We start from the raw sequence: 19,197 nt of genomic DNA on the forward strand, positions 1-19,197 counted from the left end.
ATATGTGCATGCATGAGTCTGTGTCAAGGTCTAAGTGGAGCCTGTGCATACTTGTGTGTATGTGTGTGCGTATGTGGTTTTTGGCCAGAGCTAGTGCAGGGATTGGACTGCCAGTGGGAGCTGTCTACAGGGAATCAGGCGAAGCAGAAGGCAATCTGAATAACAGTACCTTTCTCAAACTGGAATGAGGTGTTTGGAGGTGAGTTTAACTGAACTGACCTGTGCTAAAAAAATAACTGAAGTTAGACTAAATGGTTGTAGGTCTGTATTTATCAAATTGCAAAAAGGGACATTTTGGACTTTCTCCGATTGGTTATTCTTCTCTGAGCATTCATGTGATTAATCGTGTGATAACTTGAGAGCTACTCATAAAAGTTACTCCAACACTTAACTGTAACTAGAGGTAATTCTCTTGATGAATGTGTTCTAGCAAATACATTTTTTACCCAAAAGTGGGTTCACGGATAAGTACGAGTCTCCACCTTGACTACACTGCAGTTAACATGACTACACAAACCCAAACTAAGCTAGGCCTAAATCTATCAGAAAAGTTGCCTTAAGGCCTATCACAAAGCAACACTGTATAGTTTATCTTACACCTTGACAGGCTCCAAAGGTGGCAAAATGTGTAGATGTCAGCCATGTTTGAAATAAGGTATTTCACTTTTCTCAGATATCTGAGCACTTTGGATTTCCCATTCTTTTTTTGGATATCCCTGTAGCCCCTGAGTCCAAATAGCAAATTTGTTCACTGAGTGTATTTCTAAATAATCTTTTTACAGTTTTTTTGGTCACAATGTTTGTAAAGCAAAAATACACTCCAGGTTTCCTTTTATAGAGACAGAACACTTGGGAATCCATGGGTAGGTAAACATCAAGGTGCCTGGTGTCTCTCGTTTTTTTTTACTCTGTGTACATTTAGTTTCACAGTGGTAAAGCTGTCAAGACAGTGGAAGAGCTGATGTTCTGCTAGACAGTTTCAAAGCCAGATCTCTTTAAAGTAATGTGAATTTGACAAGCTAGAGATTAAAACCAAGGAACACCTTCCTGATCCGGCCACCCAGTCTGCGAAGTGAAATCCATTATCAGTAAACGCTGTTGTAATTGACAGATACTGCAGGGAGTGGCCAGGTGTTTGGCTGCTCTCTCCACAGAGCTCTGGCAGTTAAATTAGCTGAATGGATTTTAAAGCAAAGAAATAAACAGACAACAGACAGTCAACAAACTACAGTCTACGAGTGCAAACTCTTCCCTTCCATTTCTCAAGCAACCAACAGTGACAAGCCATTTGTCTACAAAAGCAGGAAAGTCATAAATTGGTCAATACAGTCAATCCTGTTTGGGCCAATCCCAATCAAACAGCAAAATGTGATGGGGACAACTTTACCCCAAAAGAAGGCAACACATACCAAACTCTGACCATTCAACAACTGATCATGACTCCTCTGCACCGAACAAACCAATAACACCTTGAGTAACGTTTGAGCTTATACAACAGACTTAAAATCCTTAATTAATCCCTAAATTTCCTCCTTTGTTAACATTTAAAGCAGCAATGAGTAAGAGTGTAAGTGCAAATATTCTATGTGCTAAAAAAAAAAAAAAAAACTGCTTTTACATTTAAATTAAATGATGTTATACATAATTGGATGCAGCTTGATACATGAAACACCTACACCTACTTTGGGGTAATCACGACCTTAACTTGGCCTTCATACATAAGTACATTAATACATCATGTCCCCACTGGTTCATATCAAATGTCATTTTCAAATAAAAATACAAAATGCCAAACAAAAAACAACCAAACCAAATACACAACGACTCAAAACTGAAATACAAGCTTCAACGCATGAATTAAAGTCTCCTTCAGAGCCCTCTACAACATGTGCTCTATCTCTTCGAAGCATTGCAGACTGGCCTGGTTGATAAACAAGAGCGTAAACTGATGTCACATTTCAGGATTTGTGGGTAAGGTTCAAATTCTGACACTGATACGCAATGTGCAATGTTACATAGTGATGCAAGAATACAGATCCCACATTTAAATCTTCTTCCTAAACAACTAAACCTTTACTTTCTCAGTGGTTTTAAGCAATAGAAGAGTTGTATCTCCCTTTACAGCATGAACTTTGACCCACATTTCACTTAAAATTGGAAGACATTTGAGAAAGAGCCACAAATTGAGCTAATTTTGAGCAAAAGAGCTTGCAGCTTAGTCTCTCTGCCTCCTTCTACCACCTACCTCCCCTCTCCTACTCCTGAGACGCCCCTAGGCTTGGTCTTTCTGCTTGGTCTGTTTGCATTCCTGTTAAGCTCTATTTAAAGGCTTGATCACTCCACTGGCTGGAGGAATGCACATCTGTAGTGAGACCCCATCCCACTGTCTCTTTGTATGTGTGTACAGTATTTGTTTCTCTGTGCATTAACCTTTACTCTTGCCCCGGAACTATAATTGTCATAAATATACAAAAATAAAAAGCAGGATGAAGACTAATGTTGTTTAACACATCAACAAGTGATTTGGATGACTCATGATTTCAAAGCTTCATCTAAGTGTGTTTCTGTGCTTGTGTTTGAGAGCTAGAAGCAAAACAAGTAAACGAAGCCAGTGCAACAACAGTGCTTTTGATAGTAGCTCTCTATCTTACTTTCCCTATCAAAAGACACATAGCTATAGTGTTGCATATATATATATATATATATATATATATATATATATATATATATATATATATAAAAAAGATACAGCTCACAACCCACACATGCCACATAAATAACACACAGGCTATTTATCTATCCAATTGAAGACTTTTTTTGAGTTCATTAATTCTAATAATATAATACATTTTAAATTTAATTTTAAAAATTTCTTCAATAATATCTGATAATTTGCTTGTGTGCTGCTGCTTTCTTCCTACAACTTTCACCAACAAAGATCCTAAATTGAATTTGAACCCAAAACACAGTTGCAGCAACATGTTTTATCAGTTTTCAGTGAAGAAAACAGCCCATGTTCAGTTTATCTCATAATTATCAGACATAAAATTACAATAAATGATAGAATAATGCCAGACATCTATGGGACATTGTTGGAAGCATAATTATAGGGCATATAATTAAAAGAATGTTATATAACAAGTCTTCAGGGTGCTACACAAGCTAAAGAGGGGCCAACATGCAAGCTAGCAGCATGACACATCCCCACTGTGAATAACATTGGAGTAAATTTCCCCTGTTGCCTCCTGTCCCGCGTAGTGAGGCGGATAAACTTTTCGCCCCCCACACACACCGCTTCCCTCCTCCCCGGTTTGAACAATTTAAATCACTAAACTTACCTTGGAAAATCTCCCCGAGTCAAACAGGCATTATTATGTTGTCTCCTTCCATGGTCGGGACTTTGTCGAGTTGTTCTTCGGCTCCCCGTGACTGGAAACGGACTAGCGGGGTAGCAGAGCAACAAAGTCGGACAAGGAGGAGGAGAAGGGGCGGAAGGAGGCCAGACAAGTCGGCCGCCGCCTCGTTGGAGGAGCCGGCTGTCAATCACCCGGCTGAGTGGGCGGGTCCTAACTGTAAAGGGATTATGGAGTTTGAGCTATCAGCACTGATCCCAGATCTGAGGTCTAAGGAATGTGGCATAGAAAAACAGATACAGGTCTCTTGCAGCAGGATTATGATAGTTTGACATTTGCATCACTTTTCACGTGAAAAAGCAAACAGACATTGCAAGGTAGTACTGGAAACTTTTTTTTAAATGAATTTAAATTAATGCAGTTTTAGTTTATGGTGAAATAACAATAACAATAATGATAATGGATTACATTTATATAGCACCTTATCTTTGATACTCCAAGCACTTCCGTGAAGGGGGAAACTTACCTCAGCCACCACCATGTGTAGCACCCACCTGGGTGATGATGGTGAAATGAATGTGCCAAATGACCAAACTATTTATGCAGTGGGTTTACCTATAAAAGCCAGTGATTAAACTATTACTTGACTATTTCTTTTTTTATTGTATTTATTAATTAAATGAATCACTCATTTTAATGTATTAATGTAATCTTATTTAATTTGAATCAAGCTCATTTTCAAATAATCCAACTATATGCAATTTTTTTGTTTTTGCCTCAGTTTGAGGAGAGGAGAGGGGAAAAAACTGGTAAAATGAAGTGCAAAGATAAATACACTGAGATAACGTGAATTTAATTTAGCATTTATATGTACTGCTGACTGAAGAAAAACATTAACGTCAGCCGTGGTAAGAACATGTAGGACACATTTTGTGTCAACTGTGTTGTTTCCCCACTAATTGTATACATATGTGTACAAAGGCAATGGATATAGCAACTATAGTCCACAAATGCTGTTTTCCTCGACCAGCTCATTACAGTCAAACAGATCACGATTGGCTGTCGAATAGCTGACCCTTTTCATCACCCAGCTAAATTGTGAATCCTACTTCATGAGACAGGTCACTGATTTATTTATTTATTTATCCTTTATGTCGCTTACCTGTTATGTGATGAGTACAGAAACACATTAAATCCATTAATGGCCCCAGTGCTCTATGCTTTAGCAGACAATAAATTGGATGACAGCAGTGACCTTTTATCCTCCCTCATGAATATAAATGGAGGTTGAAAAACACATCTGTCAGCGTAACACAGTCCAATGCAACACTACAGGCTGAAAATAACCGTAGGGTAGAATCAACACCTCTCTGATGCGTGTCAACAGAAACTGAGGGGTTCAGGCTTCACAAAGGTAAGATTTATTGCAGGGGTGTTATTTTGGATTGCATTTAATTGTACAGGTTTGCCTAATAAACTGGTAACTGAGTCTATACTGTAATGTCTTAAGTCTTCCGTGATTATGGCACATTTCATACAGATTTTACAGTTCGCTATAGGTTGAGTAACACATACCTATACTACCTGTTTTTCATGTCATACACCAAATATACAGTATAGAAGAAGTACAATGTGATGGCCATAATGATATAAGAAAAAATGTAATCAAATGATTTGTTCAAAGTATATAAACTGTACATTTAACAATATTTATGACTCTAAATGATTTCTCTCCTCACCTTGAAAAACAATTTAAAAAATAACAAACAATAGTACACATTGGTCGAAGCTGTGTGCTCTGTTTTAGGCTGGTTTATTTGTGAAGTAAGTTTGACCTTTGACCTGGACAGACTGGACAAGAATAACTTGGATGAAAACTCTGGCAGCTGGTGTCCAGTCCACTCATCAGGCAAACAACACTGACATCAATTATTCCATTGAAAAAGGGGATTTCCAATTTGAATAAACCCAGCCACCCCCTTACTGACCCTGACCTGTTAGTTGCAGCTTGGAAGAGTTACAGTACGTCTCATTAGGAACAGGAGAGCAGTGACTGCCAAAATAATTTTGCTGTCTGTCTTCCTGCATGTTGGTTTTTCAGTCTGTATCTATTTACATATTTATATGGTACATACACCCCTAAAAAAGTGTATCTATTTGCCTTTTTGGGTTAGAATACCTGTGCATTTTAATGTAATTATTCTTAGTATTTAGCCGGCAACAAGCACATCTTTTTTTAAGCTTAAAATGTTCCATTTTTTTTGTTCAGGCTGTGTCAGAGTGGTGTTAATTCAAACCTTTTGTAAATTTTGAGGCTGTAGTTTGCGGTGGTGTTGTTGGCTGGACTGCATCTGCTCCTTGTTTTCTGACTGCTTGTCCATCTGCATGGCTCTTTTCTTTCAGTCTGTCTTTTTGTGTGACGCTGAACTTATCTGCCTGTCCATCTGCCTTACTGTATGAGCCAACGTACCTGTCAGTCTGTTCCCATCTGCCTATCCTTTGTCTCACCTGTCTTTATCTATGCTTCCTCTGTCAGAGCTGTCAGGTGTTTTTTGTATATCATTTAGTTATCTCTGTTCATGTTGCTTTTACTTCTAACTTCTACATCACTTATCTTCCACTTATCTTATCATAACATGTCTGATTCTTGGCTTCAATTTTGGTTCTGTTTCTATTACGCATTTTGTAAAATTTTAGACAAAGTAAATCATCTTCCTCTTAAACATTTAGTACAGTAACCTTTTGTGATGCCTGTTTATAATAGAGACTGTAAAAGAAATGTTGATTTATAACAACTACTGTATGTTGGTCATGTTTAATTGTCTGACAACTGACTAGTTTGTCCAGTGCCTCTGCTTAAGATCCAAAATTTTGACATTTCTTAAACATAATAAATTACATGAAGTAAATCAACAGTCAGGAGTAACTGTCTCGTTGAAGAACACTTGAAAGACTGAAAGGTGAAAGACACAGTGACTATTGAGGAGAATGAACTTGTCTGTATGACCGTGTGTATCGGACATTTGCTCTAATCACAGGGCCACTGTGCTTTAAAAATGAACTGCTCATAATGTGTACTTATTGTATTCAAGCTTCTCTGTTATCAAACACAACTGTTTGTGCAACAAGTGCATTCCCTGAATACGAAAATGCAGTAATTTAGCCTCATCAACCACCTGTTGCATTATGTGATACGGTGTTGCTTCCCCCTGCTGGGCATTCTGACTCATTACATACTGGAGTCCAAACTACTGGCAGAAGAGTGGAGTTTACAAACACTATTTTAGTACATGCACACTAGAAAAGAAGTATTTTCATGGATAAGTCTTACCTTAGTGGGACAAAAAGTAATGGAAGTTGCCCCATCTTGCAGTGTTAACAGTCTGGACCTGGAACCCCATCCTTGTTCCTTAGTCAGTGTTTCATAAAAGATATGTTGCCAGGTTTTGAATCTGCCAACTTACAGACAAACAAGCTATTCATGCTATCACCAACGCCCACATACAAGACTTTAAACTGAGAGTTGAGAGAGTGGAAAGTTTCATGAAATTTAAACTACCATATACAGAAAAGTACTGTGATTTTTACTGATAAAAGTGGGTGTGAGTACTTCAACCTCTTAAAGCCCATACAAAATCACAGTGTATATTGATAATACATATGGTTGTACTACTGTTTTTTATACTGTATTATTGAGTCATATGACTGTAAACAAGTTGCTCACAGTAACAATCCCACACAGGATTTCCACACACCTCTGCAGCTCTGCAGAGGTTTTAGCCTCTTTTACCTTTGTCATTGTTTTGGTTTGGTTCAGTCTCACCACTCTCATCAGCTGCATTTCCAGCAGCAGCAGGAAGCTGTTTTCAGCAAAAAGCTCCAATAAACCAAATGTTCAAGCACCAAACAGCAGACAGACAAAGTTAGCGACTAGCTGGTGAAATAAGTGGAACATCAAGGTAAAGAGCTTGTGAGTGATTTAATGCCTTTTTATTAGATAACGACAGAGCGGTGACAGGAAACATAGGGAGAGAAGGCAACCCTGCCATATATCTTTGTCAGTGGTTGGTAGAGACCAAAACAGAGCTAAAAGGAGAATATTAGACTTACATATGTGGCCAGATACAAATCTCCAAATGAATGCTTGTGTTGCTCAGTGTCTGGTGGATGTGTAAATAGGCAACTTTTTTTTTTGCCAACACGGTAGCCTTAAAGCAGCTATAAGTAAGAATTGGCCACCTGTCGAATTCAAAGAAATTGGGGGCAGCATAGCATCAGAAAGTTGGGGTGTCCACCCCTATCATAAGAAACAAGGAAATGCAAAGTCGATCCCATAAGTCTTTCTTTCTTTCAACAAACAGATAACTTAGCAAACATATTAACACTGTCAGTATTGTTATACAATTACCTACCTTTTTAAGCTGTCGCTAAATAGCCAATGTTAGCATTAACAGCTGTTTACTGACCAGTCTAGAAAAAATGTTGCAAATTCAGCATCAAACTTTATCCCTTTACTTGCCAAGAGCTGTCTCCAGCGGTGGAAAGCAACACCAATGTTAACTCTTGTTTTCCTTCTATTTCTGTCACTTCTTTCCACTACGTGGTTTCTTGCCCTCGGGGCAGCGCTACTTCTTCATCCTCTCATGTTGGACTGAGGGCAGACTGGATGCTCACGATGCTTACTCACTATTACCTCTTGAGGTACAAAGTGGTATTACAAGACAGGATGGGTTGGTTAGCATGCTAACTTCAGTAGATGTCTCTGCAACACAATACATAGACGTCTTTGAAATAATGTCAAAACTGTTATTTCTTCACATTCTGTTGATATTTTTAGTTCATTTTTGAATGTTTTAAACTAAAATTCTTACATACAGCTCCTTTAAAACGTCATAAGGCAACAACATGTCAGGGCTGCGTATCTGTCAGCTTGTTGTGGAGGTCTTCTGCCCTCTAGTGGCCCAGATAATCAATTTTTTGGCAGGCAATTGACCAGTGTTTTTGTCTTGGAGTGTACCTCTCTCGTTTACTTACAATCAGCATTTATTAGAATCTGACATAAGGCTACTACAACCAACTTTGGAAACACCATGCAGAAAGAATACATTATTGATGCATTGCTGTTAACTATCACTCTGCTTTAAAGTTGAGTGAGAGGCATCCTAAACAATCACCCTTCCTGTCTGTCAGTCAGCCACATCTTTATAAACTAGGCCCACACCACGAGCACACCCAGTTCATTAATTCCACTCAGTTCTACTCGCTGACATTTGTGCACTTAATCACTGCTATCAGAATAGTTTAAACCCTTCATCACATAGTAACAACTGTTCTGGACATGATGTTGATGCACCTAGAACTGGTGTGTGATGTGGTTCTGCTGTGTGCTATAGTTTGTACAGTGACACACTGCCTGCCAGCAGGTATAACCAGCTGAGTTTGAGTCAGATCTCCACATAGGTGCCTTGTTCACTCGTGTAAAGAAACTGACAAAATGTCATGCACACATTCACACAGACACATCACATTAGCAGGCTACAGAACCACATAACACACATGAATGCAAACACACAAAGAGCACAGAAACACCAGCACACATACACACACACACACACACACACGATGGCACACATGTGATACTCACCCACACCAACCCTCCCACCTACCCAGTCTCATACACACTCACTGTCACACACACACCAAAGCCACTGAGGGTTGTTAAATCCCTTCATGGCGTCATTGCCAGGCAGTGGGTGGGTGTGGTCTTCACTGGCTTGCTAAACATACCAGAGCTTAAATGCTGAACAGCCACTGCCATTCACAAACGACACCCTCCCTCTTTCTCTCTTCCTCACTCACATTATTTCTCTCAGTGTGGCTCACTGTTACTCCAGCATTATAGGTGAAGTCCTGTTTTCTCAATATCAGAAAGGTAAATAGTTGTTTCTCTCTTTGTAGTCTTTTCTATATGTGTCATTTTTGCACTTTCTGGCTCTATTGCAGTATTTTAAGTAGACTTATCTACACTGTCTCTCCCCTTTTCTGTTTTTTTTTTTTTTTTTTTTTTGTTTGTTTTACAACTTTCTCTGTGGGCCCAGACACCATCAGTTTGCTGCAAACACTGTAGGACGTCTGCGAGTTGCTTGACAAGTGGTTCAGCTCAAGTAAAGTGTCCGGCTCATCTGAAGCCTTTGTGTGGAGATTCATCTTCCAGCAGTCTTTCCTTTGTGAAGAGCACAGCACAGTTTGGTGGGGGATAATAAGTGAAGATGTCTCTCCTGTTGTCAGCCCTGATATGTCTGTCAGTTGTCCAGCTGTGTGTGGGAGAGCCCGTGGAGGAAGTCATCACAACAAGTAAGTACTGATATGGATGAGAAATAAGAGTACAGATATGGGGAGTTACAGAGAGGCAAGTGAGATAAAAGAATATAGGACAGAGAATAAACTGACCTATTTTCTAACTAATATCTTTGGGAGAACAGACTTTGTTAGCAAGCAGGCAAAGTTTTATTTATATAGCTCATTTCATTCCATGTGGAAGCACAATGTGCTGCACAGAGCATGAGCTACCCCAAGCCACAAAATATTGTAAAGATAAAACATTTGACATAAGTAAGCACAGTTAAAATAGACATATGAATAATAACACATGTGAAAGTTAAAAGTTCTAGAAATAAAAATAAAATAATTAATTAAAACCATTAAAAATGAAGAATAAAAGCAACTAAATCAAATAATTAAGACCAATAAAAATAGGACATGTGAGTTAAAACCAATAAAATAAAAGTTAAAACCAGCAAACCAGACTACTGGAAACCACAGCTAAGAAGGAATGTTTTGAGTTTGGTTTTAAAAGACGATACCATTGGGGCACACCTCACACGGCTGGGTAGGGAGTTCCTGCGGCTTGGAGCATAAAAGCTCAGGGCAGTTTTAGTTTTCGTGGAGACCCGGGGGATAACCAGACGGCCTGTTCCAGATGACCTAAGAGATCTAGCTGGTTCATAGCTCACAAGCAGTGTCTGAAAGCCTTTGCCCCGATGACCATGATTTCCGTCTTGTCATTGTTTAACAATAAAAAATGACTAGACATCCAGTTATCAATATCCTTGATACATTCTGATAGAGTGTCAATAGTAATAATAATAATAATGATGATAATATGTGGCTAATTTAATGGGCAGATACACAAAATTAATTAAATATTTAAAGATTTTTCCTAAAACAAATTTGAAGATTGAAAGGTATCTTTGAAGCTCCACAACAACTAGTTACCACTACTTAGGCCTATAATGCTACCCTGATGTCATTACACTGCTGGTCACGCTACAGTTCATACCATAACCATACCATGATGTAACCATGGGGGTGAAATGCTAGTAACAGGAAAGTGCACCCTTACATTTTGACACTTTCTAATTGCACATAACTTTATCATCTCCTACAGGTATAATATTACACTATTGTGTGCTTATTTTAAATCTGTTACCAAAATAATGTAAAATAGTCCTTTTCTGATTTATCTCCTGAATTCTGATGAGTGACCCAATACGGCTCGATGTGGATATTGGAAACTAGAATTTAAGCCTAGTCAAAGCAAGTGAAGCATGAATTCTGCAAAAAGGAAATATAACCAAGCATCACTGAGATTCTAATATTTAACATATGTTGACAGTTAGAGCAGTTAGAGAAGAGTAAATAAATAATAATACAACAGAGAATAACTTTTTTGTATAAGAAAATATAAGCAAGATGAAAAAGGGTAGGTTATACAGGTTGATTGACAGAACAATACAACTAGCAACAATGACCGCAGCATAGACGTCTGTGTCAGTATCATGACTAACAATCTAGAAACCAAACAAAACATTTGTAACTCTGCCAATTTCATTTTGTGCATTCATGGGCCATTTTCAATACAATGAAAAGAAGCAAACAAAAAATGTGTTTGTATAGCACTTTACAGAGGAACCATAAAATAAAAGATAGAAATAAATAGTAAATAGTAGCGCTATTTAAATAAAAAACAAACATTATAAACATAACAACAACAAAACTAGGTGACAACTCAAGGTAATGACAAGGAAATCAGCTAGTTTGTTTCCATCAGCTGGTATACTCCCATATGATCAGTGAGAATGCAGACAAACAGGAAAAGCACAAGGAGATGTAATACTGAAAAACGTGGAGTTTAAATTTCTCTCTAACAGTGTGCCTGTATGACACAATGGAAAAATAAGTTGTGGATGTATGTACTCAGTCTGTAGACAGTGACTCTCTACTGCTGTCTGGTTGGGTACAGTGAGTCAGAAGGTTTGGCATAGTCAGCAGTCAGAGAATGTCGTCATTGGTCAGATGCTATTTAATTTGGCAGAGTGGAGTTTGGTTTGGGAGTGTTTAGGAATGCAAAATAATCCATTAGGGCCATTCAGTACCCATTCACCAACATCAGTAGCTTCTGTTAGTGAAATGGTTTTACAGAGAAACAGATTTGTACATGCGTATACTGTCAATACTCAACAGGATAACACATAAAATCAGTACAGTAGCAAACTGTACATTTGATTCAAAGTATACATGTATACATGCAGTACAGTTTAGTGCCACAGGGAAAAACACTAAATAGAAATTATATGTTTACTGTTGCTTTATTAGTGTAGTTCACTAGGAGGGTTGGTCATATGTCTCATACTTTGTATGGAGGAAAAGCATTGTTGCACTGACCACAGTGGGTTGAAAGGTTCAAGTCTGTTGTCCTGCTGATGTCTGACACCCAACTGCAACGTTGGGTGTGGTCTGTTGCACCACCTGAATACGCCCGACTTCGATGTGTTGTTGTACTACAATGCATAATGAACTTGTGTGCTTGACAGGGTAGGGATGGAACATGCAGCAACTGCTAAATGGAGCCAAAAACAGGATTTCCAACCAATACTTAGTTACTATTTGAGATACGATTAAAACATAGTCACCATCTTGCTAATTAGCATTGAATTACAGTCAAATGTTGAACTGATGGCGTCACAAGATAAAAAGTGCAGGGATCACTAAAATTATAACAATTCATCCTGAGGGAGATATGAATACTGCAATATCTCTTCACGGTCTGCTAGATGTCCGTTCAGTGTGTTTGGTCAGCTAGCCCAGTTGTTAGTGTTGTTGCCTTGGCAATGCGAGTCTATGAATTTGGGGGGCGGAGCTTCTGAAGGAGCACTGAAGGGAGGGGTGTATTTGTTTGGTTGTTGAGTTCAAATATCGATATTAAACAGACCCCACCTTCAATGGGATTCATTCTCTATGCAGCATGAATAACTACCAAATTCTATGGCAAGTGATGGACTGACCGACCCACCGACTAGAGTTACACCACTATTGGTGTCGCTAAAAACTGCATAAAACAAAACCAGCAACCTTTTTGATTAACTGGACCACCCAAGGTACAAGAGCTGTAACTATTATCTCTAAATTCTGCTTCTCTTTCCTTGAGAAAACCTGCTTTATATCCTTGGCCTGATGATTGAGGCTTGGTTTGGCAGAGTAGTGAAGACGGCTTGGCAGTGTAAAACAAGCGTTAGCGTAAAACTGGCTGAATCTAGGGTTTGGTGGTCTTATAGTTTCCAAGTCCTTGACTGATGTTCTGGACCGAAACAGCACATTTTCATGATGAAGGAGCATAAAAACCCCAAAGGGAACAATCACAACACTTAACAGCAGACTGATTGTGTGTGCCTGTGTATGATTGTGTAATTGGAGTGAGTGAGTGCATTCTTGTAAGTATGGGTGTGCTTTTAATGGCACAGAGTCATTAATGTACATCTTTATGTGTATGAATGTGTGCATTTCAGTATATTATGTTGTGCCACTTTAATAGTCTGTTAATTTACTGAGAACATAGAGTACATATCACTTAATCATTGTTGACCCACCAATAGCCATCATGCAATTATGTGAAGTTCACCTTGTGTCTGTGGTTTTTTCCTCGTAGAAAAAGTGCATCTACTGGGTGGCTGGCTTGAGAGGAGTCCAGAGTCACAAGAGGTTCAGGAGGCAGCCCAACATGCTGTGAAGATGTTCAACATGCACTCCAAGAGCAAGAAGATGTTCAAACTGGTCTCCATCAGCTCTGCTCAGAGTCAGGTTAGATTCATGTTTCAGAAACAAAGGAACTCACATGCAACACGCCATGTCACTACCATGTAATCCCACAATAGAGTCACAACATCTAATAGTTCTGTCCTCTTGTCCGCTCATCTTATTAGGTGACCAATATGATCAACTTTAAGATTGATGCAGTCCTGGGAAAAACCAAGTGTCTCAAGACTGAAAACCATGACTTGAACAGCTGCAGTCTTAATAGAAAGGTAAATCTGTTTTGTGTGTGCGCTCAAATGTGTTTATAAAGTTCTGTCCAACTCAGAAATAATTCTTTTTCGCACTGTTTTAAAGATAATGTCTTGTAAAGCAACACATCCACCCTTAGCTCCATGTGTTGCACTCAACATTTACATTCATGCTTTTCTGTATTCTTTCATAATACGTTCATAAGGCTGCAAATTACCTATTGCCTTTCACAGTAAGTTAGATTTTGGAGATTTCCCAACTGCTATGTAATAGTTATTGTTGTTTCCCCCTCCGCAGCATGTGAAGTGCCACTTTGAGGTGACCCTCAACCCCTACAACAACAAACACGAGCTGCAGGGACACAAGTGCAGGAAACTTACAGAGAATGTTTAACTTTTTTATAGTTTAGCTCTACAGCTTTGACGTTACCTTTATTACATTTCGATACAATGTTGATGTTTTTTTCTCTGAATAAATGTTTTGCGGCCGATTTTAAGTTGTGAATGTGTGGTATGATAGACAATATGATGGACTTCTGACAAGATCGTGATCTCAATAAAATTTGTTTGGAAAAGGTGACCAAGAGCAGGTGTTGCTTTTTAACATTATGTGGAAATGATTTGTGGTTTGATGATTGTAGTTTTTTTGTTGTAGTGTTTTTTGGTTTTGCAGACCGTCTGTGCAAAGAGAACACTTGATATTTGTAGTGAGAACAGCAGGGGGGTGAATGTCCCCCCACATTCACCAACACACAGCTGCGTAGCCTGCTCAGATCTCTGGACCCAACTGACCTCTTCCCCTCTCCAGCAGTAAAAATGTGTCAGTTTGGATACTTGCGTCACACACACATGCAAACAAAAACACTCTTTCTGCTCTCTCACTCTCTCTCTAATTGAAAAGTCACAAGTTTACATGGCATGCGTGATATTAGTTTGAATGATGTCTCCTGTATGTAACCGTTCTCTCTCCAGCTCTTTCTCCAGAAATGTCTTCCATTCAATCAAGCGGAAAAGCCTTAAATATACATTTTAATAGGTTTCAGGAAATAATACAGGTTATACTGTATCTTTAAGGTTTTCTATACTCGCATTCATACAGTCTATTGATCCTGAGGATATCAATATCAGACATATCATCCCTCTGTCCAAATGGCACAGAGGAATCTGGAATGGGAGTAATGGATACTGCTCCAAATGCTGATGTGAAGGCAGTCCTAGAGAAAAAAATGAAATGAAATAAAATGATGTACTGATGGAAAATTTTCCTTGTTTATTTTATCTATAAAATTGCTGGAACATTTCATTGTCATGAAAACTTCTAAAGTATTTCTCAAAGATATGTTTCCTTTTTTTCATTGCCACCTGTTCACATAACATTTTTACATTTCATTTACTGTAATTTGGCGTCAGGATCTTTACACTAATTTTCCTCTCACATGCCAAGAGGAAAATGAGCTGCAAACCCCATGCAGGACTAAATATTAAATATCGATGCTTCACTAGTAAATATTTTTATATAACCAATGGATTCAATGACAATGGGTAATGTTAAAGGTGTCGCACGTGCTGAACTCTGCAGTTCCCCTCAGCTCTACAGAGCGTTTTGGCCTCTTTCAGCACAACGTTACTGTTTTGGTTCAGTCTCAGCACTCGCATCAGTGCCATTTCAGATGCAGGCAGCTGTTTCCAGCAAAAAAGGCAACCAGGCTACCTGTCCAACACCAAACAGAAGACAGACAAAGTTAGTGACCAGCTAGTGCAGGTCGTGGAGCATTTAGTAGCTAAAGAGCCAGTTATTTCCCTCAGGAGTTGGTGGAGACCAAAAGAAGAGCTAAAAGGAGAGTGAATATTACTTACATTGGCCAGGTGGCCAGAAACACGACTCCAAATGAATACGAATATTGCTCCGTGTCTGCTGGATGTGTAAATAGGCAACTGTTTGCTAATACGTTAGCTTCATCTACCTAATAAAGTCAATGTTGTATTGACAAAGTTTTTTCAAGTAATACAGGTTCAACTGTTTTGCAGGACACTGACAACATGGAAAAAACAAATAAACGAAATAAAATATCTTGCTAAGAATAGTACTATAAATTACATAAAAAGACGTTACCTTCCGTAAAACAACACAATACAATGAAGTTGTTCTTTATACTACAAGTGTTGCTGGAGTTTGGACGCTTCCAAATGATCCTTACAATAACATGAAACAAGCTCACCTGCTGGGACATTTTCCCAGTTGATCCTGACATACTGGTCCCTGTCATTCCCAGTATGCTCATGGTGGAAGCAAAGCGCATGGAGGAGCTCATGCTGGATGATCCCGTGCTCGAGACTGCTATACACAGACAGAGAAACCACCTGCGTCCCTCCATCTCTGCCAATAATAGACCAGCACCTACAGTACAGTAAAAGACAGAGAGACAGGTTTGGATCCTGGCAGGCTGGTGTATGCACTCCGCACTCACCCGAGTTCACTCTCAATGCAGAGGTAGTCAGACTGGCCGTGATAAGGAACGAAGCGAATGCAGGTTTTCTTGTGGAAAGTTTCCATAGCTCACTCAGTTGACTTACTGTCATCTGCAATAAAATTGACATCAGAATACATGATGCAAACATTGTTAAACAAAAAAGTCTGAGGTTTCTTTCTTTTTTTGTTCTAAGGTTTTGTAAGTGTAAATGGAAAATTGTCATGCTCACTTCCTTTCTACATGTCTGAAAACAGTTAATGCTACTTAAAGTAGCAGTTGAAACTGCATGAAAGTACTTCCTGAAGATGAAATGATTAAGCTTGTACTGATTGTAATTCTCATGAATGAATTCCTCAGCCTTTACAGAAGTAATCACTGAGGCTGCAGGGTACATCAACCAGTCCATGGTAGGATTTTTTCCACTTGCAGTAGTTGCTCCAGCATTTCACGGCATTTCTCTTCTTTGAAAGAGCGACATAACCTTCCACCAGCATATGATTGATGCCTGGGGTAAGACAATACATGGGCAGCACGCTAAAGAGATGCACAGCTTCACACTTGGAATATGAGCAGGCGAGGACACAGTATTGACATTTTTCCCTGAACAAAGTGTACTTTTATTGGCGTGCAGAATTTTTGAAGTTGTGTCTAAACAGTAAGACTCCTTGGTCTTCACACCTAATAATTGATGACTCAGTTACCAAACATGAAGACCCATTGTGCAATAAGATGCGTAGAACACCTGTGGTGAGAAAAGTGGTACCTTCCTCATGAGGTCGCACCTGCAGAGACACAAAGTGAGCAATATTTGTACAAGATTATGTCACTTTTATTATGTGCTTATTGTGTGGTTTGATTGCCATCTAATGTCTTTTTCCTGTTTGTTTACATTCATCTTTGTGTGCTGATAATATTTCATGACTCCAGTCAAAAGCCAACTTATCATTTCAAAATGCACACGTGTTAGTCTAAAAAACACTCCCTGCTATAAACAGATTTTTGGGAGATGTTGTCATTCCCTGGTAGTTGTTAGAATCACTTAAGTGGGCCCATGGGCTCATAAAGCCATAAATGGCCTTTTAGGAGGTTTTTGTTAAAATAGGTGAGAATGAGTTCGGGTCATCGGTTTCATTGAGTTCCCAGCTCTGGATGCTTGGAGCAATCTGCAATTTGATCAAGATGTTATCACTTGTCTCACTTTTGATTAACTTTCTTTGAACATGATAACATTTAAACATGAACAAAACAAGTAAACCAGTTAAAAAAAGAGGTGCATTTGTCTCACCAGGGAATTGTTTTGAGCTGAAAGGCCCAGCAGCAAGGCCAGGACTGCAGAGAAAAGGATGGAGAAGCTTGGGAAGATTTTTGCTGGCCAGCAGTGACCGCAAAGGTTGCAGTCTTGCTTTTATACAGCCACAAAGGGAAGAACTGTAAACAGACTTACTGTAAAGGCAATACATTGAACCTCAAACAAATGTTTTAATGAAAGGATAAGCTCCAACAGGAAACTCCCTCAACCTTTTCAGGTGGCAGTCAGACAAGACTTCGCAATTTTGTGTGAAAAGTGTATGTAGATGTATACTGTACATATGTGTACTACAGTTTTGCTTCTCTTGTCTGATGGGAACAAAGCAAAAGTTGGGAGTCGCATAAATGTTTTCAGTGTACAGATTTTTTTAAAAAAAAAAGAAAGAAATGAGAATACGTTTCTCAAGGAAATTTTATGTTGTTATTTAGAATTTCAGTAAAAGTGAAAATGTAATGAGCAAGCATAGAGACTGGATTTTCTTTCAAGATGGGGATCATCCAGCCAACATCTGTGGATCTCCACCACAACTCCACCAGTAAAGCCATGCCATGCCACACTCTTTCCATTTCTGAAAAGCATACTAGTTTGGGCTCCTTGGCGGACATCACATGGAAACTCGATCCTTCAATAAAACAACCAGTTACCATTTATTTTCATTTGGTCATTCATCATGTCAGAGTAAAATTACACTCTGTGCTGGGTAAAATGAGGCTGTCTGGTGGGCTGGCAAGCATTCTTTGCTACTAAACAGGCCAGGCAGCACTGCTCAACCTATACTGCACCATTATTTAACTATTAGGATGACAGTGTTTTTCACTTGTAAGCTGTTTCCTGTTTTACACACATCTATCTATCTATCTATCTATCTATCTATCTATCTATCTATCTATCTATCTATCTATCTATCTATCTATCTATCTATCTATCTATCTATCTAGATAGATCTATATAATCCCTTAACATCCAGTTTTCCCCTTTTATTTCCCCTAAAGTATCTTTAGGTTGGAAAAATCTTCTTATTCCACTCTGTCTGACAGATACAAATATATTTTCTGTCAGCTTGTTTTAACTATGTGGTTGCTCCATTTGAACAAATAGAAATAATCCAGATGTTTTGTGAATCAAACCTGATATCTTTGGTATTTTTGGAACAAAGTGTGGCTGCACGGAATGAATTAGTAATGAAAGGAGCACTAGCCTTTCAGTGAGGCTCTGGTGGTAGATGTTTGGACTCAACAGCTATCTCAGGGACAAACCGGATAAGATGGCTGGATAGCTGTATAAGAAACTAATAAGGGGATGAGGAACAGGTGAGCAGGTGGGTGTGGAAAGGTGGGAACACACTGGGGACAGCTGCTGGACAGAGGGGGAATGGCAGGTTTGGGAAGTGAGTCTGGGGGAAGTGACAATGTCTCACAAGACAATGTCTTATAAGTTGAATGACAAAATTCTAATTTCCTGTAAGGCATATTAGGACTTCAAAATTGTAGCAGTTACTATTTTATTTATTTCATTATTTAATTATGTATTTATTTATTTTGGTACAAAAGGGAAACTTATTCCAATTATTGGCACCACAGAACCTAAAGGAATAAGTACTGATGTTGGCAGTCAATTAAATGATTTACATTCAAACTGTATTAATCATTTCATACGTTTATGTGTATAGATTAATTCATTAACTATAACTAACCTCTGAAAAGTGGCATAATTCACATACAGAC

The 19,197-nt window shown here is 38.7% G+C and overlaps 2 protein-coding genes and 1 pseudogene across 3 annotated transcripts in view; 1 reads left to right on the forward strand and 2 right to left on the reverse strand.

Annotated features, from left to right (window-relative positions):
• Positions 1–3,503, reverse strand: part of il11ra (interleukin 11 receptor, alpha) — a 51,501-nt gene extending 47,998 nt beyond the window's left edge. Inside the window, exon 1 of one of the 2 annotated variants that reach the window (XM_044175500.1) lies at positions 3,339–3,503. The gene's annotated coding sequence lies outside the window, so the exon portion shown is untranslated. The remainder of the gene's footprint in view (positions 1–3,338) is intronic. The other variant, XM_044175499.1, reaches the window with a different exon arrangement.
• Positions 3,504–9,133: 5,630 nt separating this feature from the next.
• Positions 9,134–14,273, forward strand: si:busm1-57f23.1 (uncharacterized protein LOC368621 homolog). The gene is made up of 5 exons (XM_044175509.1): positions 9,134–9,285; positions 9,452–9,707; positions 13,339–13,490; positions 13,613–13,714; positions 13,992–14,273. Exons 2-5 carry the CDS (start codon positions 9,623–9,625, stop codon positions 14,085–14,087), a joined length of 435 nt encoding a protein of 144 aa, XP_044031444.1. The 5' UTR covers positions 9,134–9,285; positions 9,452–9,622; the 3' UTR covers positions 14,088–14,273.
• Positions 14,274–14,662: 389 nt separating this feature from the next.
• On the reverse strand, positions 14,663–19,114 carry LOC122866003 (annotated as a pseudogene).
• Positions 19,115–19,197: the final 83 nt, after the last annotated feature.

The sequence above is a fragment of the Siniperca chuatsi genome, linkage group LG18, assembly GCF_020085105.1.
Source record: "Siniperca chuatsi isolate FFG_IHB_CAS linkage group LG18, ASM2008510v1, whole genome shotgun sequence".
NCBI classification, from domain to species: domain Eukaryota; kingdom Metazoa; phylum Chordata; class Actinopteri; order Centrarchiformes; family Sinipercidae; genus Siniperca; species Siniperca chuatsi.

Excerpts from the sequence above, each read along its gene's own strand:
- si:busm1-57f23.1 (XM_044175509.1), top strand. The coding sequence starts at position 9,623 with ATGTCTCTCCTGTTGTCAGCCCTGATATGTCTGTCAGTTGTCCAGCTG. Across the intron at positions 9,708-13,338 it reads GGAGGAAGTCATCACAACAA|AAAAAGTGCATCTACTGGGT; the intron begins GTAAGTACTGAT and ends TTTTCCTCGTAG. Across the intron at positions 13,491-13,612 it reads TCAGCTCTGCTCAGAGTCAG|GTGACCAATATGATCAACTT; the intron begins GTTAGATTCATG and ends TCATCTTATTAG.